This window comes from Pteropus alecto, unplaced genomic scaffold (genome assembly GCF_000325575.1).
Source record: "Pteropus alecto unplaced genomic scaffold, ASM32557v1 scaffold51, whole genome shotgun sequence".
Taxonomy (NCBI): Eukaryota; Metazoa; Chordata; class Mammalia; order Chiroptera; family Pteropodidae; genus Pteropus; species Pteropus alecto.
In genome coordinates this window covers 1,896,199-1,915,064 of record NW_006431922.1, presented here as the reverse complement: position 1 = coordinate 1,915,064, position 18,866 = coordinate 1,896,199, and the positions used below count along the sequence as shown (strand labels likewise).

Below are 18,866 nucleotides of genomic sequence, written 5' to 3'. Positions count from 1 at the left end.
CCAACCTAAAACAGTAGCTATTAAAGAAGATGAAGACAGAGGCCTGCCGACTGCAATCACCTGGCAGGCTTTTTTTAGCACACCCATTTCAGCCCACTAATATTCATCTTCCCTCTACTTTCAATCCATTCTAATTCAGCAGGTCTAAAGTGAGGCCTGGAATGTGAATTTTTACAAAACTCCTTAAGCTCTTCTGTTGTAATTCTCCTCTTTGCTCCTCATCTCTATTGGCATATACCAATTTACACAGATATCTAAAATAACCTTATGTTTAGTTTCAATTCAGTTGTCCTTATTATTTTCATTTGATAATTATTGATAAACACTTTCTATTTTGCCATATAGTCCAAGTCTAATTTAGTGCATTAGACATTTGTTTACCTCAGTGATATTTGTGTAGCAATTCGAATTAATCTTGGCTGACTTCCTAAGTCATTTTCTCGTCCACTTAGTGCATCCACTAAGAAAATGCGCCGAGTCAGAAGCCACTTGCCAGAGTTACTGTCTTTTATCATAAAAAGAAAAAAAAAAAGATGGCATTCAAAAAACACCTTCAAATTGTTTAGGATGGCTCTCAAGGAGTTTACATCTTGTTTTAGATAAGATGGCAGTAAATTAAAAAAAGCTATTGCTGAAAGAAATTTCTGCTAATAGTCTTACCCATCTTGCTTGAATGTTTTCTGATTGTTTAGACTTTTCATCAGTTTGGAAGAATTTTCCCTGCAAATTACCTGAACAAGCAGGATTTTATAATATGGGAAACAACAAAAGAAACTAATTTGTCCAGAAAGTAGCTTGAGGACCACTTGAAGCCCTAATTTACAGTTCTACTAATTTTTCTCAGGATACATTTTTAGCAATAATTTCATAATAATAAGCCTGACACATTTTATAATAATTTCTAAATATATCAGCAATCTTATTGTTTTACTTTTTTAGCATGCTATATAATAAAAGGAATCTATGAACTTATAATCTGTGGTTTATTAAATTATCAGATTGGATGACTTATTAGGTTCAGCTCAGAGAAAGAGTGGTATGTATGGATGTCTTACCTTGGTTCACAAATATTTTATTGTGTTGAAGATTTAGGTTTAACACAGGCACAGCCCAAATATATTGGTGTTGATTTTCATCAGTATATTCAAGGTACACATCATAAAATATAGGAGTAGGAAAGTTGGTTAAAATATTAGAGATAGAAATCTCACACTGGAAAATAAAATTAAATATAAAAGCACCCCAACTGAAAATTAGAAAGCATATTTATTATATTTCAAAGTTTATTTTATAAAATAACATATCTTTAAATTACCTTGTTTATATGCATTTCTATGTACCTTCCAAAACATGAATACTGTAAATATGATTTTTTATGAGGACCAAGAAAACTAAAAGTAAAGAACTGCCTGGTTCTTGCCCTAAAACCCAGCTGGAGAGGGCATGCCTTCATTCGTAACATTAAGGGTCCAGTAGTGAAGAGGGTTAAAAACTCCTGTTTTATGGGACAAAGTCGTAATTCTTTCTCTTATGTACTTTGCTATGATTTGGCCCCCCTTAACAAAGCCAGGCTTATCTCCCACTGCTCCTTATCAGTCTATGGTCCATTCATACTAATCTACATGCAGTCCCTAAAAATGCTATGCTATTCTATGTCTCTGCCATTGCAAATGTTGTTTCTGTCTGACATTCCCTCTCCCACTGTGCTCTCCTGGCAAACTCATATTCATTCTACAAGCCCAGCATCACTCACACTGTGAAGCCTTTCTCTCCTTCCCCAGGAATTGCTGATAACCCCTCCTTTATGCCAGTATGGTACTTTGTACATACTTATATAACAACATGTATCACATTCTTTGCAATTCTTTGCCTATATAGTTGTTTTCTCTATTAGGCTGTGGATCTACGTGAGAGGCAACCAAGTCAGAGGGAAAACTCACAGTTTTTAAACTTAACAGAACCCTGGCTACACAATTTACTTGATGCAAAACCTTGAGTAAATTACCTAATCTCACTGAGCACCATTTCCTCATCTGTGAAGCACAGATAATATGTATCTCACATAAGTAGTTCAAAGATCAGATAGCATTGACAAAATGCTGAGTGCATAGCAATAAGCATTTAACAAGTGTTGATTCTTCTGACCATGGTAGACACACATCTTTTTTTTTTTTTTTGGAAATAATATGTCATTTCTAATTAAAAAAATAAATTCATGCTCATGAGAGAAAATCTGTAAAATATGAAAAAAAAATCACCATTCAGACATAACCACTGTTAAAAATGTTTATTTTCTTCCAGTGTTTCCCATGATGGTGTTTTTCATTGTGCTTTTAACAAAACTGGAATCACAGTTTTGTTCTATGGTGTGTGTATATGCATTTAATCAAGAAGTATTTTTGTAGACTAGTGAATGTCTTTCAAATGTTTAATGGTCCATAATATTCCTTTGTACCATATAGTAATTTCAAAATGGGTTACCAAAGGAAGGACAGTCAGGGAGGGAAGGTGAGAGGGAAGAATGGAGCGAGAGAAAAGGAAGCATTTTATTGTTACTAGGGAGTAGAGGAAGGAGGAGTAACATTTTTATCAGTTACTAAAAATAATATTTTTACTTTAGTCTAAAATGTTCTGAAGTAGACATTACTTTTAAGAACTATATGCCTAGAAGTGAATCAACAATTATGAAAATTTAACATCATATGATGTATAAGACACTGTAGGGAACAAGGTACTCTTATGGTGGTTAAGATTTTCTGTACCCAGATAATAAAATTATATTAATCAGTGAAATTATTCATTACTATTAAAAACATTTCCAATTTCAAAAATTCAAAGATTATTCCAATTATGCTGAGGTGAAAAAGAAGCTAAAAAACAGACTAATACAGTTCAAACTTACATTTTGTTGATAGGTTGTTCCAAAAGAATATGCAGCATTTAGTCTGATCTCTGTGTCTGGACAAAGCTACAGCAAAAGAATACAACTGATAAACATCTCTCATAAATGTTCTTTGCTTTTCTAGTCAAGCATTCTTAAGCCCCAACAACATGAATACATGCTTTACATAATATTTATTTCATGTACTACAGGTATGAAAAGTTAAGGGAGCATCTTTGTTATAAATTAAAGTCATAACTCAAAGTGGTTTTAAGAAATTCCAATTTAAAGCACAAGAAAAAAATTAACTGCAGATACAACTGATGCTCCATTCAAACAATAACCTGGTCTTTTCTCAGGCAAAAAGGAGGCACATTAGTAAAATTTTACTTTGAATCATTCTCACCTGTAAAACACCACCTTCCAAAGTTTGCCACTTGAGAAAATTTCCCTTTACATCATAGGAAGCAGCAACAAATTTCATTTTTGTATTCTGGTTAAAGAAAAATAAGAAAAAAATAATATCACATACTCTAAAAGCAATATAATATTCTATAAAGAAATTTTCAGGGGGTGGCTCCATAGTGTAGTGGTTAGCACGTCTGCTTTACACACAGAAGGTCTTGGGTTCGCGCCCCAGGTGGAGCCACGGACCATACACTGGGTGCACCAGGTTCCCCGAGTGTGCTAGATGCACTAGGCCCCGGAGGTGCCAGGCCCCAGGTGCACCAGACCCAAGGTGCACTCCATGAGTGTGTGGGAGGGGATGCCCCACCTTCAGAGATCCAGTTCCTAAGGGGAAATGGCAATATCCATAGGTCAGAGGTCAGGGGTGGAAGAGGGGGGGTGGCAATTAAAGAGGGGGGAAAAAAGAAAAAGAAATTTTCATTGATGACTGATCCTTTTTTTCCCCCAGAGATCAAATATTAAATTTAACTACCTTTACTTTGAAGCAAAATCAAGTATCTCTATGACCGAACACACCTAAAGTAAATAGAACTTTTTTTTTTTGCATGAAAGCTATTATTTCAGAATTGAGGGGCAGTGTTTCAAACTTGTTAAATTGTGGGGTGAGGGGTAGAGGAGGAGATAACCTATTACTTAATTCTACAAGGTCAAAAAGTTGGAGGTGAGAATTTGGACCTGTGAAGTGCTAGAGAAATGGCACAGAGCCTATCAGTGCTTGGAAGCACTTCTTAAATATTTAGATATAGAAGGACAGAGACTGTTTTGCATTTGGTGATGAAACCTACCCTTCCCAACCCCACAAGTACTACTTACTGCCATAATCGTGTAATCCAGACATATCCACATATGTACTCAAGTAAGACAGCTAAACTCTATATTGTTTAGTTACTATAATTAGCTGATGTTTAGATTTAGTTTAGTAATTAAATTTTTAAAAATAGCCTAAAGAAGCAAGAGTTATAACTAGTAATATTCTTATTACCTTTTCAAATTATAAATCAAAATGTAGTTATGCTTTAATAATATAGTGACTTGTACCTGGTTTTGTCCTTTAAAACTGAAATTTGTAGGAAGAGGTGTAGTACTGAGTACTTGAGGTGCTAATCCTAGTTGATCTCCGTAGAACAGCCAAGGAAGATTCTGCCTCCTATAAACAATTACAATTATTTTAATAGTGGAGAAGCAATATTTATTATTAATATTTGTGAAAGTAACTACACTGAATTTGGTTAAAATGACAGTTCATCAATCAGAATAGCCTTACCAAAATGGAACAGAATGAACAGTGCGCAGTCCAGCAGTATTTTCAAAGACAAACTGAAACAGCCAACATGCATCAAAAGTGGTAGAGTCATAAGAATTCATGTTCATCACACACATATTTCCAAGAGCTTGGCAAGATGTTAGATTGGCATACACCTACAACAGAACAATGGCAAGAAATATAATATGGACTTTAAAACCCTAAGCAAAAGTTGATATAAAATAAGGCTTGATCATAAAGATGTATGCAACCCTATGTTCATGGCAGCACAATTTACAATAGCCTAGGTATGGAAGCAAGCTAAATGCCCATCAACAGACAATTGGATCAAGAAGTTATGGTTCATATATACAATGGACTATTACTCAGCCCTTAAAAAAATGAAATCCTACCATTTGCAACGACATGGACCTACAAGTTATTGTGCTGAGTGAAATAAGTCAAACAGAGAAAGATAAATACCTTACGATTTCATTTATATGCAGAATCTAAGGAACAAAAAAACCAAACTAATCAAAAACAGACACACAAATATAAAGGACAATTTGGTGACAGCCAGAGGAGAGGGAGGTTGGGAGGTAGAAGAAAGGGGTTAAGGGTTAAAGAAATACAAATTACTAGTTGATAGATGGTCATGGGGATGGGGAGCACAGCATAGAGAATGCAGTTAGCATTAATGTAATGGCTAGGTAGAGAGCCAGAAGAGAGAAAGAACAATTAGGGGGATTGTTTTATAAACTATATAAATATCGAACCGATGTACTGTCTTTTAAACTAATAATAATAATAAAAAAAGAAAAACGCAACCACAAAAAATAAGGCCTGATTTTAATTTTACTCCTTTTTTTCCAACCCTTTTTTTTTTTTTTTTTTTTTTTTACTTTTGATACCTTTCCTCTAGTTTAAGTACATTAGAACTTGCCATATGTCAGAAGAATAATGTGTATATTTTAGGCTGAAATATAAAGACAAGCAATTGAAAGAACTAACTAAAAGCTATTAAGTAGAATAATTATATTTGAAAAAATGCATATTAGATCTTATATATATAAATCTAATATATTTTGTTTAAGTAATTTGTTTTATGAATAATAAGATAATTTACTGAGTTTGCCCCTAAAACTTCTTTCTCGATTCTCCCTATCAGAAAAAGGCATTTCCAGTTTTACAGTTATTCATGTCAAAATATTGGAGTGATCTTCTTTTTCTCCCTTCTTATATCAAACTCTTCAGTAAATCATGTTGGCTCAATCTTCAAAATATATCCAGAAGCATATCCAAAAGTGTGTCTCATTCCTACAGTAGTACCACCCTTGTCCTTGGGTCCACCATCCCTTACTTGCATTACTCTAATACTCTCCTAAATAGTCTCCCTGCTTCTGTCCTTGCTCCAACATAATCTACTCTCTGTGCTAGAGTGATCATTTGAAAAACTGAAGTTCGATCATGTCTTCCTTAGCATAAAATCTTTCTACTTCCCTTAAAGTAAGCTCCAGGTCCTTGCCACAGACACTCCCTTCATCCCTGAACTCATTTTTCCACTTTCCCTGCTCACTGTACTCCAGCCACCCCAGCCTATTTCCAGTTTAAGTATGAAAAAACCAGATAACTCCTGCTTTGGAACCTCTGTACTTGTTATGATTTCTGCTTAGAACATTCTTCCCTTTACATGGTGCACTCTCACTTCCTTCAGGTCTCTACTCAAATATCATCCTCTTAGAGATGCCTGTCCTACCACCCAAAATAAAATAGCACCTCCTTCCATTCTCTACGTTATCCTGATTTATTTGCCTTCATAGCACTTAGCATCATCTGACATGACAATTATACTTAGACAATAATTCCACAAGAGATTTTTTTTCTATCTTTTTCTGAAATACATAACCTAACTTAAGAATAGGGCCTGGCACAGAGTAGGTCATCAATAAACATTTACTAAATGACAGTATGAATCAGTTTCCCCTAACACTAAATTCCAGCTGAATAAGCGTACAGATATTAAATTTGTATACAACATACAACAAAGTATGAAATAAGTAACATTTTATTTCTTTTATTCTTTTATTTCTTTATTTCTTTTATTCTCTTTTAATCTACTAGAAAGGGTTTATTCTTCTCATAGTATATGACCAAGGAGATATATATAAATAGAGAGAAATATTTTATTATCTGAGGAAAAAATAGTACGATTCTTCAAAATGATATAAAATTACTTTTTAAAAATCCAAACTTACGATGTACTGTAACTTGAAACTAATAAAAAAAAATCTAACCTTACCCAACAAGCAGCTGCTGCTGATTGCAAATACTTTGCAAACCATTCTGAAGTGAAAGACATGCCCTGCAAGCAAAAAGCTGAATTTTACTTTTGAGTTCAAATGAATATTCCTTAATCTTACACTGTTAGGAAGATATTAATACACATATTGTTGAATGTTAAAAGATGAACATTACTTTCTCAACATTATTAGAAAAGTAGATTCTAATGGGAATATAAGAAATAATGCAAACCAATGTCAATTATACAAATAGGACTGCATTACAAAATCATGTCACTTAGGCAGAAGATACAGGGAAACGTGTTTCTATAATCTAAAAAACTATTATGTCCACTTCACTACTACAAAAAACAAAGTGTCACAAAATAGAAAACCTAGATACTGACTTAGTACTGAATGCTTAACATCTGCTGATTTAGGATTAATATACTATATTAAGTTAGAAAGTAATAAAAAAAGAAATGTTTGTGAATGATTTCTAAGCAACAGGTGACTGATATGTTGAGTAACTAATATTTAAAATTCCAAAATGGTAGGCAGCAGAATCATCTGTGGAATTTCCTAAAAACAGAAAATGCATGGCTTCCTTCCAAACCAAATGAATCAGAATCTCCAGGATGAGACCAAAGCATACATGTGCCCTGAAAGCTTCAAATACAAGCCTCTCTAAGCACTGCTTTAAATCTTATCTGCATATATTGCTAAAAGACACTGAGAAGCACCACTCAGAATAAGTTCTCTGGACATGGACAGAGGAGATAAAACCAACTCATATGAAACATGGTACCACGGCTATCAAAAAAAGTTAAAATAAAATTATGAGTCACTGTTTCCACCTCTTCAATAAGCAAAAGCTCTCATTTTGTAAGAAAAAACATGCATAGAAAGTTGAACCACATAAAAAAACTAGTAAAAATGGAAAGCAATGACAACAGTACTGGCAAATGCATATAAAATGAAGCCATAGATAGTGCCAGTTATAGTATTAAAGTTGCATAATCCTTTCATAAAACAAAATCTATACTCTTTAACCCAGGAATGTAGAAATGCTGAGGAAGTTTATCTTAAGGCAATAATCTTTCCAAAAGGAAAAACATATCTATATGAATAAAATGGATGACAGCAATATTATTAAAAACAGAAAACCTAGATATTCAATGGAGGTAATATTTGTGGCATAAACTACAGTATTATGTGACTATTTAAAATCATAATTATATTGGTTGAGTATGAAACATGTTATAGAGAAACCAAGGTAATGCCTAAAGACTGATGGAGACATGTCAAAATAACACAAGAGCTATCTCAAAGGAAAGTACAAATTTGGGATAATTTGAGCTTTGAAAAGAAAAATAACTGTAACAGATCATAAAACACAATAAACAAAAAGTCCATGAGTTCACAGTAGAGCAAAAAAAAAAAAAAAAAAGGCACAGAAAGAAAGTGCTCTTTACAAGAGATTGCTAACTAATATACACAAAGAAAATAAAATTGTGAAATCATTTTGAAATAACCAATTTAATAATTGATTCAGACAAAGTTTATCAATGGCTGCTAAAATGGATATTTACATAGTCTCAAAGTAAAATCTCAGATTAACTTATTAATCACAGTACCTTTACAATAGAGAGAAGTGGCAAACGCTACTACAACCACGCAATCAAATTTAGCATCATCAATAATTGGACAATCTGACATTATGTGCTCCTTGTTTTGATGTAATGGGCTATACACACATTTATATCATATTCTTGCTTAAAGATATTTCACTAAATCTAATCATGAGAAAACAATAAGAAAAATCCAGATTGTGGGACACTTTACATGGAAGCTGGCTTTATGCAAGAACTGATGTCATTAAAGCAAAAAAAGTAAAAAAAAAAAGAAAGAAAGAAAGAAAGAAACATAAAAGCAAAACAGAGCAGGGGCTCTGTTCTAAATTAAAAAAGACTAAAAAGACTCACTATAATGTGAGATCCTTGATTGTATTTTTTTTTTATTGTATCCTGGACCCTGCCCCCCTCAAAAGTACATTAAGTACATTATTGAAACAAGTGGGAAAATTTCAATATGGCTAGTATATAAGGTAATTCTATAATATTAATTTTAAATTTCTCAGGTGTGATGCCAGAAAAATGCCCTTTTCCTTAGAAGCTACATAATAAAGTATTTAGGAGTAAAATGCCATACATCTACAATTTATTTTTAAGTGGCTCAGAAAAAAATATGTGCATGAGTGCGTGTGTGTGCCTGCATTTACATAACAGATATAAAGCTAATGTGGCAAAACATTAAAAATTGGTTAACCTAGGTAAAAGACATATATATAATAATTGTCTTATTTTTTCAATTTTCCTGCAATTTTGAAATTTTTCAAAATAAAAGTTTTGGGAAAAACAAAAACCAATATGTGAGATCACTATTAATATCTCTGGGGAAAGAGAATGGGAAGATAATGACCCATCTATATGGAAATTCTTTACTGATTGGCAGTAAAGTATTTCTAGAGGAAGACCTGATGCTTTGCTTATAAAATTATACAAAACTAATTAATTACATTTCAATTCTGTATTACCCAAAGAAGCATGCATCTTCCCTGTAATGTTCTAAGTACACTTTCCAACTAGAAAGTGTATATTATCAAGTCAATAGAAGTATTTTAGTCGAGCTGGAAATTACGGTTTCAACATAAACCAGTAAACATGTATATTGGTTTATCATTCTAATCTCTTGAGCGTTTAATTACTTTGAACTGGTCCCTTAGAACCTGACTGACATCCAACTGCACTGATAAAACTGAGTTTTTATACGTGCCAAGTTGAGAACTGAGCCAAGATAGTCACACCATCTAAACTACATTTTCTTGACATGTTTCATACACTGGCTATATAGAACCAGTCTGAACACCAGTTATAAAATAACTTACAGCCAGCAGCTGCAGATGCCTCTTAAAGGGACCATGTCCATGAGCAGACTTTCGCGGTGACAGACCTGCTCACTCCCAGCACCAGTGCCGGTTCGGCTGCACAGGGGGCATCAGAGACTTACAGGGGAACACTGAGTTGTATGAGTGAGGGTTGAGGCGAGACTCAGTCTATAGAAAAGTGCTGGCAGTATCCATTGTTCCTCTGTTGAGCCCTCCCCTTTCCCAGTGTGTGGACTCAGTGCTGCCATAGCTGAGACGTCATCAAACTGGATAACAGGTCGCTCTGCCCAGAGGATTCCCTGAAACTCTGCTTCCTCCAACTCGTGGCCCCACCCAAGCCACATACAGGTGTGTCCTCAGTGAATCAGGTGCTCCTTGATGAGCTGCACCTAGACTCATGCTGGGGGCAGCTGGCCTTGGTTTCTGATGTGGCCTTTTGAGGCAACTATAAGCACAAAATCTGTGGATTGCTTGCTGAATCTTAACAGGTGGCCCCAGAAGGGCACAGGTTGGGGCTAAACTTGGCCTGCAGCTGAACCCTCTTAGGCTGTGCTACTGGACACCTACCTCACAAAGCCACACTAATAAGACCGGGAGACTTAGGAGCTTTACTTAATACATACAAATAGACATAGAAAGGCAGCCAAAATGGGAAGACAAAGAAGCAGAAACCCAATGAGAGAAGAGAACAGAGATCCAGAAATAATGGAATCAAGCAATCTAACAGATACAGAGTTCAAAACACTGGTTCTAAAGATGCTCAATGAACTTAGGGGAAGGATAGATGAATTCAGTGAGAACTCCGACAAAGAGATAAAACACATAAAAATGGAAATGGAAATTATAAAAGGGAACCAGTCAGATGAAGAACACATTATCCGAGATGAAGAGTATATTAGATGGAAGCAACAGAGTGGATAAAGAAGAGGATTGAACCACTGATGTAGAGGATGGAGAAGGCAAGGACACTCAATCACAATGGCAAGAAAAAGAAGCCAAGACTATAATAATAATTTAAGGAGCCTATGGGACATAATTAAAGGTAAAAATATCCATGAAGTAGGGGTACCTGAAGGAAAACAAGACATTGAAGAGCTATTTGAAGAAATTATGATAGAAAACTTCCCTAACCTGGTGAAGGAAATAGACATAAAACCCCAGGAAGCTCAGCGAGTCCCAAAAACCAGGAACCCAAAGAGGCCCCACATCAAGACACATCATAATGAAAACACCAAAAGCTAAATACAAAGAGAGAAATCTTAAAAGCAGCAAGAGAAAAGCAGTTAGTTACCTACAAGGGAGCACCCATAAGATTGGCAGCTGATTTCTCAAAAGAAACTATGCAGGACAGAAGGGCTTGGCACAAAATATTAGACGTGATGAAAACCCAGACCTACAACCAAGAATACTTTATCCAGCAAAGCTCTCATTTAGAGTTGAAGGACAGATAAAGAGCTTCCAGACAAAAAAAGCAAAAGAAATTTAGGAATCCCAAGCCAGTATTACAGGAAATGGTGGAGAGACTTCCTTAAGAAGAAAAAACATGTATCGAAAACAGGAATAAAGAATGGTAATAACTACATTCCTATCAACAAGTACCTCAAATGGAAAAGATTAAGTGCTCCAACCAAAACAAAGAATGGCTGAATGGAAACAAGACCCCTATATATGCTGCCCACAAGAGACTCACTTCAGATTACAAAACACACACAGACTAAAAGGAAGGGGGTGGAAAAAGACCTAGAGGGCATTGCGCTGAATGAAATGGGTCAGATAAAGACAAATATCGCATGATTTCACATACGTGTGTAATCTAAAGAACAAAATCAACAACAAAAAAAGTGGAAATAAACTCACAGATACAGAGAATATTTTGAGGGATACTAGATGGGAGAGGAGGTTGGGGGGGACAAAAAAAGGCAAAGGGATTAAGAGGTACAAATAGATAGTTGCAGAATAGGCATGGAGCTGTATAGTGTAGCATGGGGAAGATGGTTAATAATGTAATAAATACATAAGGGGAAAAAGGGGTACCAGATTTAGTGGGGTGATCACTTTGTGAGTTACATGGATCTCTGATCACTATGCTATACAACTGAAACTGGTACATTATTGTATGCCAACTATAAGTGGAAAAAAATTCATTGACTTGTACAATGAAAATACAAGAAACTAATTGTCTATTATATTTCAATAAAGACGAAAAATATTTTAAAGAGCTTCCCAGACAAAAATAAGCCAAATTAAAAAATGACTTAAAGTTAGGGATTCCAAACTTGTCCTTAGAAAAGCACCAGTGTTCAAGACTGGTAGGTTTAAATGAAGTACATTAACTGAATTAGATGAACTTTAAGACTGGAATAGCCCTTTCCTGCCCACCTTCCCTTCCTAGCAGAGAAAGCTGACGTGGATCTAATGCACAGTGGTGCTGTAGGGAGGGAGCACATGGAGGTGGTGTGGAAGAGAGCCGAGTTATATTGAGCAAATGGGTAAATTGAGGATGGACCCAGATTTCTCACTACTGGAGAAGATACTATCGAAAGTCTCATTACTTTCCTGGGCAGCACACCAAAAAAAAAAAAAAAAAGTCTCACTACTGTCAAAAGGAAAGGCTAAAACGAACTCTGAAATATCTCTTTGGAATTGAAAGCATCCATATGAGCTCATTTATTGTAATATATAAACAAGATAGATGTGTTTATGTATATATGTAAATGTATATATATTTTCTAGCTATGTCTGCTAAGAAGGCAGACTAAGTGTGGTAATCTTGGTTTCTAAATATCATCCTTAAGAGCTGCTAAGAGAAATGGCTGATTCCAGGGTTGAGGCAGAAAAAGTGCAAGAAAACCTGGAAATCTTGTTGTGTCAGAAGTATGGAAATGACCGAAGAATGATGAGGACATGTGGAAAAGAGCTTCAACTGGCCAAATCTAGGACAATTTGAGCACCAAAACAAATACATGTATTGGATTAAAACCAATTGAATAAAACTAGAATTCACGAATCCATACTGCCATTAATAAATAAATGTATAAATGGGAAGAAGGGAAAATCCTTACAGGAGAATGTTTTAATAAATGTGGGAGAAATGACGAAAAGATTTTGCAACCATCATAGTAGTGGTTAAAGGTGTCATCAATGGAGACTAAAACTACTAAGTTAAGGTTTAGTGAATAAAAGGAAGTGTAATCTTAAAATTTCTCCTCAAAAATACTAATTGTGAAGGGAAAATGATGATTTTATGGCAGGTTAACATCAGTATTGGTGGGGCAAGTAGACATCATGGACATCATGTGCCCCCTGATGTGATGCAATGCACTGAGAATAGCACTACATTTTTGTGTGTGTGTGTGTGGTTTTCTGCCAAGCATGTCCTAATTATGAAGGAAGATGAGATAGAATGCAGTCAAGGATCACCTTATAGATTGTAAGGCCTATAATCTTCAAAACTGTCAAGTTCATGAAAGATAGGGAAACACTGAAGACGTGTTCCAGACTGGAGGAAACTGAAACGTATATGACCTAAATGATTGGTGATCTGAGGCCAACTATGAAAAAGAGACATTGTTGGGACTTTCAGCAAATTATTTCAACTTATTTTGAAAACAAAAAAATGAATATTAAATGCCTACAAATTTGATAATGGTATACAGAAGTTCACTATAATCCAAGACCAAAGAAGAATGCCCCAGAAGGCATGCATCTTGTTACAAACAACCAATTTTTATGATCTCAAGCTCCCTATGTATAGCCCTATTTTAGCATTTATTTCGTTGTTTTGTAAATACTTGGTATTCATCTGTCATCCTACAAGATTATACTAGAGAGAAATATTTGCTTTGTTTATCAAGATCCCAGATTCCACCCTCATCATGGCTATCCTCACAGCCCTAATAGCTCTCACTCATTCAATGATGATTTTAGCAACCAGATTCTAGCCTGTCTGCCCCAAGCTCTGCTGGCATTCTGAGTATCTTTTGTGTTTATCAACTAACTCTCAGTCACCTAACTCCTATTCTCTTGGATTCGTGACCTCTTCAGTTCTAATTTACCCACTTATTCCCATTTTACACCCAACATTGTCATCACCAGCATCTGTTACAAAAGCTCTAACTTTATGCCAACATGCTCTCATCTATAAATAAGGAACCTGGCTGGATACGAATAATCCTCATTTCTCAAGTGACTACCATGTCTAGGCACTATGAGATAGGTATTTTTATTACGTCCAACTTATAGACAATAAAACTGAAGTTTTAAAAATGGTAACTAAGTCCCAAGATACAAAGCTAATGACTAGTAAATCCAGGGTTGAAATCCAGAGTCTCTGGTCTCTTAACTATATCATACTGCATTCTTTATAGATTGATGAAGGACCTTTCCAGCTTAGACATTCTGAGATTCGCTGAAAAAGGAATGAGTTAAGATAGAGAAAACAATAACTAAATTTATAAATTATAATGCCATGTTGTTAGTCTAATGTTTTTTTGACTGATAATTTCTATTTTGAAGTAATTTGCACATTTCTCACTTTAGTCCCAGATTAACTACCAAAAAATACAGAAAGGTCCTTAACAATGAAACAAAAAATTTAAACATACTCACAAGCTCTCCATAACGTGCAGTTGAAATCATACGAGGAAAATTCCTAGTGTTGCTGAAACATAATCCCCCTGCCTTAATACAGAAATACATAAACAAACAAACAAATGAACTGGTTATGGAACAGTAAAAGCAATTTAATTTAAAAATATATACTTTATCGATTTTATTAGCCTTACTAAAATGTTAGGTTCTGAACATGCACAGGATCTGCTGGTATTAATGAATGTTGACTCGCATCGGATACACCTGTCAATATAACAAAATAATTTTTAAATGTTAATTAATTATACTAAACCTAATTTAATTGAAAACTTATACTCTTAAACACTAGATTAGAATAGATTCAGTCAGTTAAACATTACTTGTAATAAAGTAAACAAATTAAAAATATTAACACTGATTTGAATAGTTTTATACCACTCATTATTACAAGGCAATGAATAAGTCAATAAAATAATAATAGGAGAGCATTCTTTTGAAACCAGATAGAATGTAAAGAATAAACAGTACTGAACAGCAAAGACGGTAAAGTCACTCAATTAACAAAAGAGCCCAACAAACTCATATAAATGAAACCCAATCCATTTTTGTAAGTAGTTATAACAAATATGTTTTCCTTATTTTATCTGCCACAAAACAAAAAGGTAAGACATGCTAAAAAAAAAAAAAAACACCCCACAAGTTTCTAATTCTCATCAAACCTACAACCAACACTTTTAAAGTCTATTCATCATCTTGGTTTATTTTAAGAAAATATTTTATATTTTTTCATTAATGAATAATATAGAGGGAGGGTGGGCACAGAACTAGTAGGGACACCAATGAGAATGTAGGAGGAGGGGCTGGGGCATGGCACAGAACTTGAACTAAGCTTAGGTAAGTATTGTAGGGGAAGACCTGGGGATCAGCCCAGTAGTCCATATTTGGGTGCTACAACCAAGGTCAGCTGGAGAGAAAAGATGACCCAACACTAAGTATCCTCAGGAGAAGGTGCTCAAGTATTTTCTATCTTAAATTTGAAAACTGAAGAGAAAATTGTACTTAGAGGGAAGTCATCATGCAGCCTCTAAAACTGAATAAGTTGGAATAGGAATAATATATATGAGTTACAGAGAGGGTGGAATGTGTGTGTGGTGTGCACACATGCATGCATAAAGGGAGAACAGAAAGTGATAGAGAACAGGGCTACAAATCAGGGTACCTGAATTATTATATTTATCATTATATTAGTTTTCTTATGTAATATAATATATAAAGCACAATACCTGACACGTAGTAAGTATTCTGCAAATAGAAGTCACTATTATGTAGTATATATTACAGATCATGTACAAATGACATAATAAACAAAAATAGATACCTTTTACTAAGCACTAACTCTGTAGCACTATGCTAAGAACTTAACGTATTTACTTCTAAGCTGTGATAACAGCCTATGAAATGGGTAATATATCCCCATCCAAAAGACAAGGAGCCTGAATTATTGAGATATTCAAGGTCAAACAACTGATAAGAGACTGAAACAGTTGAACCCTATTCTGTCTCATTTTCTGAGCCTCAGCTTCTTTAGCTGTTATGTCTGCTTCTACCCTTCCTTGGGTTATTGTGAGGAGCAAATGATATAGGAAAATACTTTTACATAAATATAATATGATTCTACATAAATATAATATGATTTTAATGAAGTTAGGACCCAGCACACTGCTTACCTGTTTCCTAAAGCATTCGATACTGTAAGAGAGTTTTCGTTTTCGTCACAGAGTTTACAAATTGCTTGAGACAACAATGTTCCATTAACATCTCTTTCCACTAAACAATTCAGAAACAAAATTAGGATGTAGCTCATAGTCAATATATAAACTTATATATACTTAGTAAAATCCACTTGTAATTATTCTAATAATTCTCAAAACACCTTATTTGCATAAAAGGCATATTAAGCATCTCCATAATATAGAAAAGTGAAACCTTCCCAATTCACATAAAAAATAGAGAAACTAATTTTCCAAATCATAATAAATTAATATTTTTTCTTCAAAAATTTTCTTACCTCTTACCTATATGTTCCTGTTTCACTGGGTATGGGGAAAGAAGCATTTTCACAGACTGCTGTTAAGTTCAGAGGGCTTTTGGTAGTATCTATTAAAATTTTAAATTCATATACCCTACCACACTACAATTTCATTTTTAGATACCTAACCTGCAGAAACACTTGTACATGTGTATAAGAATATTCACTGAAGTAATATTTGTTAGAACGACCTAAATATTTAAAGTAAAAAATGGTGGTAGACCCATGCTATGAAATACTACGGAGTGGATTAAAAGGAATGAGGTAGATCTAACAGATCGTACTGTTAAGTGAAAAATGTATGCTGTAGAACAATATTTTTGGTATGAAATATTTATATAAAAATACCACTTATATTTCCTGTGGCTATAATATATATCTGTATATTAAAAACAGAAAAAGAAAAGATTCTAGGACACACGCACACACCCCAAAATGATAATAATTACTTGCCACTGAGGGAGTAATAATTGGCACTGGGAAAAATGTTCAAAGACCATTAGTCCCAATCATAATTTTAGCCATAATGTTTTAAGCTTTCGCAAAGTGGTTAAAAACAATTGTAACAAAAGTAAAGTTGAACAACTTGTTCCTTCTACAGTCATCCTGTCTCAGTATGTGGCAACTCCATTTCACCATTTATCCAGGCCTCCTATATTTATAGTCTTTTCTTCGCATGCTCATTAAAAATAAACAAATAAATAAAAATAAATTAAAATTAGAAAATAAATCTGCAAATCCTGTCAGCTCTTTTCAAAATATATCCTGAAACTGAATTATTCTCTATTTCCTCAACTATTACTCAGCTTTTTATCAACAAATATTTATGAACAAATGAATAAGTATGATGACACTTCTATGAATATTACATCATCTTTTGTGACAGCTTTCTAACTGGAACCCTGGTTCTATTCTCCAGGAAGAAGCTAGAATGAGTCTTTTAAAACCTAAACGTGATCATTTCACTCCTCTGAAAATCATCCAGTGGTCTTCTATTTCACACAGGTTAATTTTAAAGGTCACTGTTACAGCTTAAAAGGCCTTACATGATCTACACACTATCACTCCAACTTCTCAGGCCCATCTGCTTCCACTTTCCTCCTTTGCTTCAGCCACATTAGTGTATTCCTGATCTTTGAATATGCCAAGTATGCTCTCATCTTAGGGCCTTTTCACCTGCTATTCCTTTTGCCTAGAATGAGTTCCCCAGTCATCTACATGGCTCTGTCTCTCACTTTCTTCAAGTCCTTGCTCAGATGTCACCTTCCCAGAGGCCTTCCATGATCATCTATGTAAAGTAACATTCTGCTGTCTCCCTTACCCTGCCTTATTTATCTTCACAGCACTTATGATCACCTAATATATATCTATTCACTTGTTTATTCTCTTTCTCTTGACACTAGAATACAAGTTTGATTCACTATTGTATCCCAGCACCTAACAGGTGAAGTTCAATAAACTGTTATTAGAAAGATTTAAAATTGGGAGGTTTCATATAAAAATTTTGCACTTCTGGCATCTCTTAAAAAAAGGAAAATCTGGTTTCATTGTATTTATGTTCTTACATGATGACAATCTGCCAGAGCTGAACTGGGGCTAGCTACTGCCCTTTAGCTAAAAAGCCCTGTGGTTGAATGAAGTTTTAAAATTTATTTCAGCTTTTTATCAACAAATATTTATGAACAAACGAATAAGTATGATGACACTTCTATGAATATTTTCAAGGATGTATAGAAACATATAAATACATAAAGTATTCCTGGAAAAATATAAAAGAAACAACAGTGGTTACAGTTGAGGACTAGGAATGAGCGTGAGGAGAGAAAGAATCCTTAGCTTTGATTTTGTATTCTTCGATACTATTCACATTTCTAATCATAGCATGCATTGCCTTAATTTTAAAAAGTAAAATTTTTAAGTGGAAGGTAAAAAATACAAATATATGTATTTTTAGGTGATAGATCTATATGTACTCTTATGGAACTACCTTAAAATACACTGCCTATAAACATTCCGAAATACTTATGTGTAGGGAGCTAAAGCTCCCCAAATTCAAAAGAGTGCATGGATTATCTCGGGAGGCCTGCTTGCATAAAAAAAGGGAAAAGGCTGGTTCTGTGGAATTCCAGGAAGAAGAAGATTAAGTATAGACAAAGGGAGTGTCGAAGGGAGTGTCGAAGGGAGTGTCAAAGGAAGTGTCGATTGTACCTCGATCTTCAGGATGTTACTTTAATTATGTCATCTTGGGATACACCAAGAAACAGATTATGTATAAAGAGAAGCATAAGAAATAAACTCGGAGAGACAGTTGTGAGATCTGTTCTCCCTCCTGCACCCTGTCTGACTTCTCTTTTTTCTCTGTCCCCACT

General features: G+C 34.5%; 1 protein-coding gene across 1 annotated transcript in view; it reads right to left on the bottom strand.

The window, feature by feature from the left end:
- TMEM67 (transmembrane protein 67) overlaps positions 1-18,866 on the bottom strand; it is a 52,172-nt gene that overhangs the window by 18,472 nt on the left and 14,834 nt on the right. Inside the window, exons 4-13 of the mRNA XM_006906811.3 lie at positions 16,136-16,235; positions 14,603-14,672; positions 14,427-14,498; positions 6,892-6,954; positions 4,614-4,768; positions 4,388-4,496; positions 3,288-3,374; positions 2,903-2,968; positions 1,056-1,212; positions 382-505 (exon numbers count right to left, since the gene is read on the bottom strand). Coding sequence (XP_006906873.1) covers positions 382-505; positions 1,056-1,212; positions 2,903-2,968; positions 3,288-3,374; positions 4,388-4,496; positions 4,614-4,768; positions 6,892-6,954; positions 14,427-14,498; positions 14,603-14,672; positions 16,136-16,235 — 1,003 coding nt within the window. The remainder of the gene's footprint in view (positions 1-381; positions 506-1,055; positions 1,213-2,902; positions 2,969-3,287; positions 3,375-4,387; positions 4,497-4,613; positions 4,769-6,891; positions 6,955-14,426; positions 14,499-14,602; positions 14,673-16,135; positions 16,236-18,866) is intronic.